This window comes from Pongo pygmaeus, chromosome 7, assembly GCF_028885625.2.
Source record: "Pongo pygmaeus isolate AG05252 chromosome 7, NHGRI_mPonPyg2-v2.0_pri, whole genome shotgun sequence".
Classification (NCBI taxonomy): domain Eukaryota; kingdom Metazoa; phylum Chordata; class Mammalia; order Primates; family Hominidae; genus Pongo; species Pongo pygmaeus.
Genome location: NC_072380.2, coordinates 38,355,088 through 38,369,871, shown reverse-complemented (window position 1 = coordinate 38,369,871; position 14,784 = coordinate 38,355,088). Strand labels below are relative to the sequence as shown.

The window sequence follows — 14,784 nt, the reverse complement described above, 5'->3', positions numbered from 1 at the left end:
TCCCGAGTAGCTGGGATTATAGGCGCACACCAACACGCCTGGCTAATTTTTTTTTTTTTTTTTGAGAGAGTTTCACTCTTGTCACCCAGGCTAGAGTGCAGTGGCGCAATATTGGCTTACTGCAACCTCTGCCTTCCAGGTTCAAGCGATTCTCTTGGTTTACCCTCCCGAGTAGCTGGGATTATAGGCGCACACCAACACGCCTGGCTAATTTTTTTTTTTTTTTGAGAGAGTTTCACTCTTGTCACCCAGGCTAGAGTGCAGTGGTGCGATACTGGCTTACTGCAACCTCTGCCTACCAGGTTCAAGCGATTCTCTTGCCTCAGCCTCCCGAGTAGCTGGGATTAGAGGCGCCTCCTGCCACGCCCAGCTAAATTTTTGTATTTTTTAGTAAAGACGGGGTTTCACCATGTTGGCTAGGCTGGTCTCAAAACTCCTGACCTCAGGTGATCCACCCACCTTGGCCTCCCAAAGTGCTGGGATTACAGGCATGAGCCACCATGCCTGGCCTAATTTTTCTATTTTCACTAGAGATAGAGTTTCGCCGTGTTGGCCAGGCTGGTCTCCAACTCCCGACTTCAAGTGATCTGCCCGCCTCAGCCTCCCAAAGTGCTGGGATTATAGGCATGTGCCACCACGCACAGTCTGAAATGGACAATTCTAAACAATGAAGCTTGCAGAGTCCCAAACTTTGGTGTTTTAAGGACCAGCAAGCACCCTTGCAAGTATGTGTGAGGTAGGCCAAGTGTAAGGATCAGAATAGTTTCAGAATGGCGATAAATGGCAATTAATCAATCAACTTGGGTAGAGGCAGGAGAGGGCACAGGGCAAACGAGAGTGCCTAAGCCCCATTGACTCAGCTCCTGTGGGATTTCAGGCCCCACGCAGTCAGATGTTTTCATTTTACACGACAGAAATCTAAATTTCTATGTGAAATCTTGCATTTTCTTTTTTGAGAGACAGGTCTTGTTATATTGTCCAGGCTGGTCTTGAATGCCTGGACTCAAGCAATCCTCCTGACTCAGCCTCCAAAAGCGCTAGGATTACAGGCATGAGCCACTGCACTGGGCTGAATCCTGCATTTTCAAAGCTGGCAAATCAAATATGTAAAGACACAGCTTTAAGATTTGACATTCTGACTTGCCAAATGTGAACCCTGCTGTTGAACAAAAAACGGCAATTTTCGTTTTCCTGTTATGTTAGATATGCAACACAAATTCTTCATAACAAATTCTTTTCACAACAAAGAATGTTTTTAAGAGCAAAATTTAAGATGGCACGAAGATTAGCAGTAATTTGAAACAGCATTTTTACATGTTACAAGTGAGGAAACTAAAGTTAAAAAAAAAAGTGATTTGAAGAAATTCATAACATTTTGGAGAAGACCGACAATGAAAACACTATAAAACACTGGTCTCTTGGTTGAAGGTGAGTACTCTCATATCAGTCACTATTTTTTTGGAGTCCACCATGCTATGTGCATATAATGGCAGTGTGTTATGTGGCAAATATACAAATGTAAACAGAACCTGATTACCTATCCCCAAGTGGCTTAAAATCAAAAAGAAAATGTAAAACATATTAATGTACCTGATCCAAAAGTCCAAATTTGGGGTATTCTTCTTCTGGGTCTTTACTCCCTGGATCTGGGTGTTCCTTTACCAAGAATACATCTCTTTCTTTACTCTAAAAAGAAGCGGTGTTTTACTATTAATGAACATTTTATACTTAAAAGTATGGAATTAGTAATCAACCACCAACTCTAAAAGTCAATTCCTAGGTGCAGTGTCCAAAAAAGATAGTATCATTTTTCCTTCTAAGAAATAATCAGTGACCATCAAAAAATTCAAACAACAGAGAAACACAAAGAGTGCCCAAGTTTTTCATAATCCTCACCTATCCTTCTATTTCACAAAGATAAGCACAGTTAATAGCTTGCTATTGACTTCTCCCCAGGTGCTCTCTTTAATTTTAAGGACAATACTGCCTATAACATTTTTTTTAATAGAAGAAAAGAAATGGTCTCTAATTTCAATACAAAATTATTCTTGGAAAAGTACTGTGGACAAGTTTCAATACATAAAACCAGGTGTATGCAGGCAATGTTCATATAAGACAATATGCATCTCACTGATTCTGTGTGTGAAAACTACTAAAATTCACAATTAGCTGTATCTCACACTCAAAGATTTAACATTAAGTTGTTCTAATTTTATCATTTCACAATGAGACGACAAAATATTATTTAATTCTTATAAAAAACAACGGTTTTTAAAATGTCAAGTCTAATCCATTTTAATCTACTTACCATTGTTTTAACAATGTTATTTGGCCAAGTCATTTTCCCAGGTCTCTGTCTGGTTGTCATGCACTCCCAGTATTTATCAATAAATGGTATAATATCCTAATTTTCAAAATAAATTAAGACTATTACCGCTGCAGTCAAAGATATGCTGACAAAGAAAGAAAACAGCATTTTTCAAAGACCTTGTTAGAATCAAGAGAAAAATCCATGTTAGTTTTTCCCCCCGTGGTGTTATACAAGGTTTACATGTTTGTCTTTTAATCTCTGAATATTTCATTGCATACACACAATACACAGATTATGGGGATTTCCACAAGTATAAACAAACCTTAGCCATGTAGGGCTTACACTCCAGTTGGAGAGAAAAGCTCTGCCACAGTCCCTTGGCTGTTAATTGGAAGATGACTCCCAAATTATTCTCTCTTGAACTCTTATCTCTACCAGCTGAAACATCTCTATCTGGACATCCTAAAGGGACCTCAAACTTCTTGTGACTAAAATGGAACTTAGTATCTTACCTCATAAATCTGCTTTTCAGATTTCTATTCTTGCTCCTGATAACTTAGAACCAGTCATTACCCAGAATAAGCTAGACACATTAAGAGTTGTCCTTGACTCTTCTCTCACAATTTTTACACCTAAACACTCACCAAATAAATTTTAAAATTTCAGAAATGTCACTCCAATCAGGACTCCCTTCCATCCCCACTGCTGTGACTGTGGACTGTGGCTCTCACCAACTCCTGCTTGCATGACTGAAACGACTTTTGACCTTCATCTTCTGGCCTCCTATTTAGATAATCTTCAAAAATACCACCACCAGAGTTAGCTCCATGACAACTAAATCTTTACTAAAAGGAACCAGGGAAAGTACAAAGAAAGCCTGGAATATTTTGTTGTTCCAGAAAGTAAGGAAGAGTTCAAAAATGGATGGGGGAGTATCAAAGAGTTTCAGGAGTCAGTCCGATAGGGCTACAATGGTTGAATCTGGGACAACCTGAGGGTCAGAAATAAAAAAATCCAACAAGAGCTGGGCGCGGTGGCTCACGCTTGTAATCCCAGCACTTTGGGAGGCTGAGGTGGGCGGATCACTTGAGGTCAGAAGTTTGAGACCAGCCTGGCCAACATGGTGAAACCCTGTCTCCACCAAAAAATACAAAAATTAGCCAAGCATGGTGGCATGCGCTAGTAGTCCCAGCTACTCAGGAGGCTGAGGCAAGATAATTGCTTGAACCCAGGAGGCAGAAGTTGCAGTGAGCCGAGACATCGCACCACTGCATTTTAGCCTGGGTGACAGAGCCAGACTCCGTCTCAATTAAAAAAAAAAAAAAAAATTCCAACAATGGACTATAACACACTGATTTTTAAAAAATAATCCACAGTGATATTTAAAAGGGAAAAAAAAAGAATGAGGGAAAGTTATTTACAGAAGACTTGCTACCAAAGAATGTATTCTGATTTACAACCACTACTCTAACAACTGATTCAGGGTTGGATAATCAATGGTGGCTAAAAATCACTGGTTGAAAGGAGTAGGAGAATAAAGTACTCACATAATCTCCATGTATGGCTTAAGGATTACTTAGCACAAAGATAAAAATGCTCCCTCCTTAACCAACTAGTCAAATTTAGGATCACTAATAATAAAACAAACCAATATCTTATATACCTCCTGGTGTGGCAGTCTAAAAAACACACGATACTTATGTAATATTCTTGCCAAAAATGTTTAACACATGGCCAGGCACGGTGGCTCACAACTGTAATCTCAGCACCTTGGGAGGCCAAGGCCGGTAGATTGCTTGAGCCCAAGAGTGTAAGACCAGCTTGGGCAACATAGTGAGACCTGTCCCTATTAAAGCGGAAAAAAAAAGTTTAACCTGAACCTAATCATGAAGAAAGTCAAATGCAAATTGAGGAATATCATGCCAAACAACTGCCTAATCACTTTAAAAATTTTAATTCATTAAATAAATAAATAAATAAAGGGGCTGGGTGTGTTGGTTTATGCCTGTATTCCCAGAGGTTTGGAAGGCCAAAGCAGGAGGATCACTTGAACCCAGGACATTGAAACCAGCTAGTGAGACCACATCTCCACAAAAAATTTTTTTAAATTAGCTGGATGTGGTAGCATGAGCCTGGAATCCCAGCTACTAGGGAGGCTGAGATGGGAGAATAGCTTGAACACAGGAGGTTGAGGCTGCAGTGAGCCGGGACTGTGCCACTGCACTCCAGGCTGGGTAATAGAGCAAAACCCAACTGAATAAAGGAATTGTTTTATTAATAGATTAGAGACAAAACAGTCATTACAACTAAATGTAATGGGTGATCCTGACCAGACCCTGGATGGAGAAAGAAGCTATAGAGGAGGATATTATTAACACAAAAATAATCCTGAGAAACTACAAATATGAACTGTAAATTAGTAGTACTGCACCAATGTTAAATTTTTTTATTATGATCATGGCATTGTGGTTGTATAACAGAATATTAGGTAAAGTATACCCACAGTGTAGTCTCATATAGCTTAAGGGAAAAACAGATTTATGGGGAGATAAAACAAACTTAGCAAAATGTTAACTGGCAAATCTAAGAAGAAATGGGCCAGGTGCAGTGGCTCACACCTGTAATCCCAACACCTTGGGAGGCTGAGGCAGACGGATCACTTGAGTACAGGAGTTCTACCAGCCTGGGCAACATGGCAAAACCCTGTCTCTAAAAAAACTAGCTGGGTGTGGTGGTGTGCACCAGTCCCAGCTACTTGAGAGGCTGAGGTGGGAGGATCACCTGAGCCCAGGAGGTTAAGTCTTTGGTGAGCCGTGATGGTGTCACTACATTCCACCTTGAAAATTTTCAAAATAATTTTGGAAAAAATAAACTAAAAAGAGGCCATGTTCAGTGGCTCACACCTGTAATCCCAGCACTTTGAGAGGCCGAGGAAGGCGAACTGCTTTAGCCCAGGAGGTCAAGGCTGCAGTGAGCCATGATCACACCACTGCACTCCAGCCTGGGTGACAGAGTGAGACCCAGGCTAGGTGCGGTGGCTCACGCCTGTAATCCCAGCGCTTTGGGAGGCCGAGGTGGGTGGATCATGAGGTCAGTTGGAGATGAGCCTGGCCAACATGGTGAAATCCTGTCTCTACTAAAAATACAAAAAATTAGCTGGGCATGGTGGTGCATACCTGTAATCCCAGCTACTCGGGAAGCAGAGGCAGGAGAATCTCTGGAACCCAGGAGGCAGAGGGTACAGTGAGCTGAGATCGCATCACTGCATTCCAGCCTGGGCAACAGAGCAAGACTCCATCTTGAAAAAAAAAAGAGAACAAGGTAATCACTGAATCCACTGGCATATATTCATTAAAAACTGGGAAGAAAGTACTTGTTAGGGAGTATATTTAGAAGTTCCACCTAACTCTTTAGTATAACTGCAATTACATTAATTCCACCTCTACCTTATCTTTGGAGAACATTGTCTTCGGATGTTCATCCTGTGTTCGGGACTGCCATGTCAGGTTGGCCAAAGCACTAAGGCACATTTCCTTCAAGTCTATCAAAAACAAAAAGGAAGAAACAGTTGTCTGTAGTACTACATCTCTACAACCAAGGGAATACTCAATAAATGGTCCAGAAAATAACAATTATAGCAGCAAAATGGAGTCATCATGTGACCTGAAATGGGCAATTGCAATTATTCAGAGCTAAACCCCAACTGAACTTATACCAGCTACTAGGCAAAGGTCTCCTGATTCTGCTATGCCCAGATCCCTTTTCTTTTCCAGTGGATAATCGTCTTCAAATACTCCAGAGTTTGTTCTTACTTGCTTGCTTCCGGAGGAAATAGGTATTCCCACTGTGATGGCAGACATTGCAATGAAAACTGTAGTTGGTCATGAAAGGTAGACAGGATCTGCAGAAGAGCCAAAGTATACAAATTAGTGAACTTGTGAACACACACACATTTTTTTTTTTTAAAGACAGGGTCTCACTCTACCACTCAGGCTGGAGTGCAGTGGTACAATCATAGCTCACTGCAGACTTGACGTTCCCTGGCTCAGGTTGATTCTCCCACTTCAGCCCCCCAAGAAGCTGGGACTACAGGCATGAGCCACCATGCCCAGCTAATTTTTGTATTTTTTTATGGAGTCAGGGTTTCGCCATGTTGCGCAGGCTGTACGCTTCTTTATGAGAAGTTAACATGAATCCATTCCCCTCAGTGACAGGTAAATCAAAATGTTAATATGTTAACATAGTCTTAAAATGTAAAAAGGTTGTCAAAACCAACACAGGGCTCATATTTTTATAAATACCTGGATTTTTCTGTCACAAAAGTTAATAAGACCTTATCCGTTATATTGGACAATTCAGCATCTAGAAGGTTCTCACTGGTATCTTGTTATTTTTTGAGTACCTAAAAAGAATATGCCAGGCTAGCTGTAGAAGAGGACAAAGTAGTCTAAGGTGTATCTCTATGTGTCAATAATGTGGTTGGAAAGGGCAAGCAGAATGTAAGAAAAAATGAATTAAAAATGTAAATAACTAGGCCAGGCACAGTGGCTCACACATGTAATCCCAGAACTTTGAGAGGCCAAGGCAGGTGGATCGCCTGACATCAAGAGAAGACTTGCCTATTTGAAGGCAAGAGAGGAAGAGGCCAGGAGGGGAAAGACAATATGGCAGAGACGGATGCAACAGAGGAACCAACGCATTTGAGAAGAGAAACATGGTAGTGATTGCACAGGATGACAGGAAAAGTACAGGAGTTTAGTCTTGCAAAGGGCAAAGTAACAGAAGGACAGAAGACCTTTAGTATAAACGGCTTAAGCTAGAAGAGAAGAAATCAGAACAAAGGTTTATCTTGGACTCTGAAACTAGCTTAGGGTATCCTCAGAGAAGACTACCAAGCATTTACCAACTATTGCTACCCTCATGGAATTAAGAAACATTCTTACAAATGTTAAAGCTGAGTTTCCTTACCTTCACTTCTCTGTAGAACCTCTTCTGTTAAACAGACTATTGTGATAAGCTCATTTACAGAAGACAAAGCCTCATACTGAAGATAGGCAGGTAAATAGTTATTTTAATTTAAATACAAACAGGTGTAAAGAGTAGCCTTTTTCATATCCTGCTAGCTCACATTCTCTATCTCAGTTGTAAAAGATAATCCATCCCACCTAACTGGGCTTTATTTTTCTTTTCTTTTTTGAGACACGGTCTCACTCTGTTACCCAGGCTGGAGTGCAGTAGCACAATCATGGCTCACTGCAGCCTCAACCTGCAGGGCTTAAGCAATCCTCCCACCTAAAGCTCCTGAGTAGCTGGTACTACAGGTGTGAACCACCACGCCCAGCTAATTTTTTTCTATTTCTTGTAGAGACAGGGTCTCACTATGTTGCCTAGGCTAGTCTCGAACTCCTGGGCTCAAGTCATTCTCCTGTCTCGGCCTCCTAAAGTGCTGGGATTACAGGTGTGAGCCACCACGCCTGGCCTTTTTTTTTGAGACGGAGTCTCACTGTCACCCAGGCTGGGGTGCAACCTCTACTTCCCAGGTTCAAGTGATTTTCCTGCCTCCCGAGTAGCTGGGACTACAGGCGCGCACCACCGTGCCCAACTAATTTTTGTGTTTTTTTTTGGTGACGGGGTTTCACCATGTTGGTCAGGCTGGTTTCGAACTCCTGACCTCGTGATCAGCCTGCCTTGGCCTCCCAAAGTGCTGGGATTACAGGCGTGAGTCACTGCGCCTGGCCCCCCCCCACCTTTTTTTTTTTTTTTAACTTGATACCATGGATAGGATCTAACTGGGCTTTAGATATAACTTTTCAAATTCAGTTACAAACTGTTGTCTCCAAAGCTATCAAAACTTTGAACTGTGATTTGATTCTTCCTTGAATTCCTCCCAGTTATCTCTCTAATAAATTTCCTTTCCTAAACTGTCTATCCAAACAAATTTTTCCGGCAAAAGTGGCCCTATCTTAGGCCTCTCTAAGAGACCAGGCTTGCTTAGCTAGTGTGTTTTCCCAGCAGATGTTACTACCAAGATTATTTCTTCCTGATCCTTCAGTATTTTTCTTTCTTTTTAAAAACACTCTTTCCTAAATCACAAGTCACATGTTAATTGAGACATCAGCATTTCTAAAACCCATTTTAACCTTTTAACTAGAAAGTATACAACAGATTATAAAGGAAAGCTGGGTGTGGTGGCTCATGCCAGTAATCCCAACACTTTGGAAGGGTGAAGCAGGAGGATCCCTTGAGCTCAGAAGTTCTGAGGCTGCAGCAAGCTGTGATCCTGCCATTGCACTCCAGCCTGGGTGGCAGAGCGAGAACCAGTCGCAAGAAAAAAACAAGAAAACATTATATATATATACACACACATATATATATATTTCTTCACAATCTCACCCAAGGTGGATTAATTTCAGGATAATGCAGCCTTATTTTTAGATAGTCTTTTATAAATGTATTAGTATAATACAAACCATAAAGAACATTACAGAGAGCGAACAGTACAATTATTCCAATAGACAGTGAGTTAGTATAAGGAAAAAAGTCTTTCATTCTCAATCACAATATGATTTTAATTCACTAGAAGAGGTACATGATTGGAAATAGGTTTGCTGAGGAGAGTAGACAATATACCTAAAGGAGTGAGTCAGCAGCAATGAGAAAGGAAAAAAAGGATGGTTCAGGCATAAAGAGCATGGGTCATCTCAAATTTTGGACAACAGGCTTTATCCACATATATCCTTTCTGAAAAATCCAAAACACCAACACAAGGTTTATATTGTTCTAAATTTGTTTATATAACACTTTGTAATTGCATTTTTTTTTGTCTCCAAACCAGGTTGTCAACTCAAAAAGAGGGGCAATACCCACCATTGTATCTACCAGGGCTGTGCCCTCAGTAAGCAGATAACATGCTAAGGGAATAAAAACAATTCCTGATTCAACATCCTACTTGCTGAATAGGGGTTAGGAGACAGAAAATACTTCGCATTTATTTTGCCCACTAACTAACTGTTGAGCATGTTCAGATTTATTTTACCGAGCAACTCTCACAAAAACTATGAAAAGTACTCACGAGGTATCTATGCCAAATGTGTCAGCCGTGAACCATTTTGTACAAATCCCACATTGCAGCTCTACCTCACCCAACTGTCGGCCATTCTCTTCATCCACGGAGCCCGCCTGAGTATCCATCACCTCTGACGTATCCCCAGCACCTTCCTGTGTCAGAGCAATTCGAGAATCAAATCAGTTGACTTGAATGTATTTTACTTTATTTTTTTAAGAGACGGGGGTCTCCCTATGTTGCCCAGGCTGGTCTCAAGTGATCCTGAGGTCTCAGCCTCCCAAACTGCTGGGATTACAGGCATGAGCCACCGTGCCTGGCCTGAATGTATTTTTGATTCACTTAAAAATGTAAAAACAAGGCCGGGCGCGGTGGCTCACGCCTGTAATCCCAACACTCTGGGAGGCTGAGGCGGGAGAATCAACTGAGGTTAGGAGTTCGAGACCAGCCTGGCCAACATAGTGAAACCCCGTCTCTACTAAAAAGACAAAAAAAAGTAGCCGGGTGTGTTGGCAGGTGCCTGTAATCCCAGCTACTTGGGAGGCTGAGGCAGGAGAATCGCTGGAACCCGGAGGGAGGAGGTTGCAGTGAGCCGAGATCGCCCCACTGCATTCCAGCCTGGGCGACAGAGCAAGGCTCCGTCGCAAAAAAAAAAAAAAAAAAGAAATAATTAAAAACAAACCCTATTTTATCTTGCAAACAACTAAAAATACTTACTAGTGTATCTTTTCCATTAGATGATTCTGTCTCCAAGCCACCGCTTACATCGACCAAGTTTGCCTCCCTGTAAGATAATGAAAGCGCTCAAGTAAGAATTCTCAAGACAAACCTCAAAATGCCTATTCCCAAAAATGATGATCAAATTACAGCGGAACTTCATACTCCTGCAGCTTTTTCAGCTAAGCCTGATCTCAGACTGGATGCCCAAGGTACTGTCAGGATACTGAGAAGGTGAACATGTCAGACAGTAGCGGACCCACGGAGCACAGGGAAGCCTAATCGGCCTTTACAGACAAATCTACCTGGGTTAGAGTTGGTCCTGGGAGAGGTTCAAAGACAGGCAGCTCTCCCACCCCGTTTTCAGAGTGACCGTTACTTCTTCCAGTCTGGCACTGCAAAGTGGTTTCTTTTCTGGAATATGTGAAGGCCTCCCGTTAAAGTGTGAGCTACCAGCTTCCTGCCAGGGCGCAAGGATCAGAGATAACGACAGGGGCCTCAGCTCCACCGCCCGTGAAAGGTGCGGAAGGGGCGTTATCCGAGATATGCTTGAGAGGGGACGGGCCAAGCGGCGCAAAGGCAGGGCGAGCCATTGGCGGCGGGGCCTGGGTTCGCAGGGGGCGGGCGGCAGGGCTCCAGGAGCCGCGGGATTTGCGAGGGGCGGGCTTCCCTCCCGCGTCCTCCTCGGGCCGCAGGACCTCTTACCCGCCTTCAGCCTCCCCGGAACTGGGCTCAGCTGTCGGAGCAGCAGAGGTCCCCTCTCCAGGAGGAGCGGCTGCTCCCGCTGCCACCGGCTTCATCTCCCCCTCTTCTGCCCCTGTTGCATTTGCGGCCGCTCCTGGGCCAGGCCCGGCACCCGCTTCCTGGCCAGGTCCTGCTCCTGCCGCCGCCATCACGGCCACCCCTGGACTTCTCGCGAGAATACTCTCTTCTCTCGCGCTTTGCTGTGTGACGCTGTAGTCTTCAAACAGAAAAAGCCCGCGGTACGTCCACCGCCTGCCTGAGGAAGCCTAATTCCACGACCGCTTTAAGGCCAGGCACGCGGGCAGAGGTGGGCCGGCCTCTCGCGCCGGCGGTGGCCGCAGGCCTGGCAGGCAGAAGGTGGAGGAAGCTAGATGGTTAGTGGGGCTCTCTGGAGGACTTCCTTTCGAGTCAGGGACTGACGCGGCGTATTTTCGTGGCTACGACTGGATATTCTCGCGCAGAGGAGGATCCTTGAGAGCGCTGGCCGTGCCGCCAAACACTCCTCACCACCGAATGTGGGAAACGTCTTCCTTGGAGTCTAGCACTCCCTGCTCGCCCCGGATGGAATTTGGTTTTCTGCGCAGGGTCGCCCCTTGGAGCCCGTTTCCAAATGACCTTAAGAGGGAAGGGAATCTAAGGAGGCCGATTCCAGGGGCGAGGGTGGAGAACCCAGGCCGGGCAGCTGAGGAGCGGCGTGGGCACTAGAAGCGGCTCGCCACTTCCTAGTGTGAGAGGCGGAAAGCGAAGCCCGGGGGTGTGCCGGGGCACTCGGAATGTAGACAGGTTTAGTGCCCAGCGAAAGGAAGAGGTGTGGACTGAAAGTACGAACTTGCGAAGTCATCAACAGTAGCTGGTGGCTGGCATCAGTGGAGTGAGTTCAGTCTTTCAGAGCCATGGTCTCCAAACTCGAGAATGCAAACCTCTAAGAGTGTTGCGGCCAGGAACGTTTTCAGGACACCAGTGTTTATCCTATATCCTAAAATGTTGCTTAAAGATAGATACACTCTTCTCCCGCTTTACATGGCCGGAGTAACGCCGCACCCCTCGCCAATCCTCAGTCTAATCTTACTGTGATGTGTCTACCGATAGTGTAGGAACCTCTGGGCCACTGGACGCCATGGGAAATACGTAGATACTGATTTCCCAATTGGTTCTCAATTATTGGTTTTCAACAAAATTGGAGAAAGACCTGAGTTGCCAGGTGATATTTTTAAAATTGGTGATAAATACTGAAATCAGGGGTTGGTACTCCAAAGAGAAGCAGGATGCTTGCTCTAAGTATCTCCTCCCAAATACGTAGTATTGTAGCAGTTTTAACATATGGTCGCAAAATTTTGTGTTTTTTTGTTGTTTCTTTGAGACAGAGTCTCGCTCTGTCGCCCAGGCTGGAGCGCAGTGGCGCGATCTCGGCTCACTGCAACCTCCACCCCAAGTTCAAGCGATTCTCCTGCCTCAGCCTCCCGAGTAGCTGGGATTACAGGTATCTGTCACCACGCCCGGCTAATTTTTGTTAGTAGAGGCGGGGTTTCACCATGTTGGCCAGGCTGGTGTCGATCCCCTGACCTCAAGTGATCCACCCACGTTGGCCTCCCAAAGTGCTGGGATTACAGGTGTGAGCCACCGCGCACGGCTTTTTTTTTTCTTTTTTTTGAAACAGAGTCTCGGTTTGTCGCCCAGGCTGAGTGCAGTAGCGCGATCTCAGCTCACTGCAACCTCCACCTCGCGGTTTCGGGTTCAAGCGATTCTCTTGCCTTAGCCTCCAGAGTTGCTGGGATTACAGGCACGTGCCATGACGACCGGCTAATTTTTGTATCTTTCGTAGAGACGGGGTTTCACCTGTGTGTTTTTTTTTTTGAGACAGAGTCTCGCATTGTCGCTCAGGTTGGAGTGCAGCAGTGGCGCCATCATACCTCAGTGGCGCCATCATACCTCACTGCCGCCTGAAGTTCCCCGGGTAAAGCAATCCTCCTACCTTAGCCTCCTGAGTAGCAGGGACTATAGGCACGAGCCACCACGCCCAGCTAATATTCTTTTTTTTTTTTTCTTTTTGAGACGGAGTGTTGCTCTGTCGCCCAGACTGGAGTGCGGTGGTGCAATCTCCGCTCACTGCAAGCTCCACCTCCCGGGTTCACACCATTCTCCTGCCTCAGCCTCCCGAGTAGCTGGGACTACAGGCGCCCGCCACCGCGTCCAGCTAATTTTTTGTATTTTTAGTAGAGACAGGGTTTTTGTCGTTTTTTAGCCAGGATGGTCTCAGTCTCCTGACCTTGTGATCCTCCGCCTCAGCCTCCCAAAGTGCTGGGATTACAGGCGTGAGCCACCGCGCCCGGCACGCCTAGCTAATTTTCTTTATTTTTAGTAGAGACAGGATCTCATCATGTTGCTCAGACTAGTCTCCAACTTCCGAGCTCAAGCGATCCTCTTGCCTGGGCTTTCCAGCGTGCTGGGATTACAGGAATGAGCCATCATGCCTCCGCACAAATTCTTTAATACCCCCACCCCTCCCCTTGATCGTGTGGGCTGGACTTAGTGACTTGCTTCTAAATAATAGAATGTAGAAAAATAAAATAATATGGCCAGGCGCTGTGGCTCACGCCTGTAATCCCAGCACTTTGGGAGGCCGAGGCGGGTGGATCACCTGAGGTCGGGAGTTCGAGACCAGCCTGACCAACATGGAGAAACCCCGTGTCTACTAAAACTACAAAATTAGCCAGGTGTGGTGGCGCATGCCTGTAATCGCAGCTACTCAGGAGGCTGAGGCAGGAGAATCGCTTGAACCCGGGAGGCGAGGTTGCAGTGAGCCGAGATCGCGCCATTACACTCCAGCCTGGGCAACAAGAGTGAAACTCCGTCTCAAAAAAAAAAAAAAAGAAAGAAAATAGTAATTTTTATGTTTTATTTATTTTCTTCTTTCTCTTGGTAGAAAATAGTAATTTTTACAGTGCAGAAATGGGCAAACACACCGCCTTACCCAAGTGGTCAGGTTAATATAACCAGTTAAAAATTATAGGCCGGGTGCAGTGGCTTACGCCTGTAATCCCAGCAATTTGGAAGGCCTAGGCAGGCGGATCACAAGGTCAGGAGATCGAGACCATCCTGGCTAACAAAGCAAAACCCTGTCTCTACTAAAAATACAAAAAATTAAGCGGGCGTGGTGGCGGACGCCTGTAGTCCCAGCTACTTGGGAGGCTGAGGCAGGAGAATGGCATGAACCCAGGAGGTGGAGCTTGCAGTGAGCCGAGATCGCACCACTGCACTCCACCCTGGGCGACAGAGCGAGACTCCGTCTCAAAAAAAAAGAAAAATTATAAATATACCCCCCGATATGCAATGAGATGGCAACTTCATCTCTTTGGTATTCCCCAAAATCCATAATCCAAGTCTAATCAAGAGAAAGCATCAGATGAATCCAAGTTGAAAGACGTTCTAGAAAATATGTTGGCTGGGTGCAGTGGCTCATGCCTGTAATCCCAGCACTTTGAGAGGCCAAGGCAGGAGGCAGGAAGATTGCTTGAAGCTAGGAGTTCAAGACCAGCCTAGGCAAGAAAGCAAGACCCTGTCTCTATAAATTTTTGTTTGTTTGTTTGTTTGAGACAGAGTTTTGCTCCTGTTGCCCAGGCTGGAGTGCAATGGCATGATCTTGGCTGACCGCAACCTCCACCTCCTGGGTTCAAGCGATTCTCCTACCTCAGCCTCCTGAGTAGCTGGGATTACAGGCATGCGCCACCACACCCAGCTAATTTTATAGTTTTAATACAGATGGGGTTTCTCCATGTTGGTCAGGCTGGTCTCAAACTCCCGACTTCAGGTGATTTGCCCACCTTGGGCTCCCAAAGTGCTGGGATTACAGGCATGAGCCACTGTGCCCAGCCGAGGTAGACCCTATTTCTAAAACAAAAACAACTATCAGGGCCCTGAAAGAGTAAGGGCTGAGAAACAGATTGGAGGA

The 14,784-nt window shown here is 44.9% G+C and overlaps 1 protein-coding gene across 2 annotated transcripts in view; it reads right to left on the bottom strand.

Moving 5' to 3' along the window:
- Positions 1-11,559, bottom strand: part of ASH2L (ASH2 like, histone lysine methyltransferase complex subunit) — a 33,863-nt gene extending 22,304 nt beyond the window's left edge. The window contains exons 1-7 of one of the 2 annotated variants that reach the window (XM_054498597.2): positions 10,797-11,559; positions 10,092-10,158; positions 9,384-9,529; positions 6,124-6,212; positions 5,758-5,852; positions 2,309-2,404; positions 1,591-1,686 (exon numbers count right to left, since the gene is read on the bottom strand). In XM_054498597.2, the coding sequence (XP_054354572.1) occupies positions 1,591-1,686; positions 2,309-2,404; positions 5,758-5,852; positions 6,124-6,212; positions 9,384-9,529; positions 10,092-10,158; positions 10,797-10,984 (777 nt within the window). In that variant the 5' untranslated portion in view covers positions 10,985-11,559. Of the gene's footprint in view, positions 1-1,590; positions 1,687-2,308; positions 2,405-5,757; positions 5,853-6,123; positions 6,213-9,383; positions 9,530-10,091; positions 10,159-10,396; positions 10,701-10,796 lie in introns of those variants that run through there. The other variant, XM_054498598.2, reaches the window with a different exon arrangement.
- Positions 11,560-14,784: the final 3,225 nt, after the last annotated feature.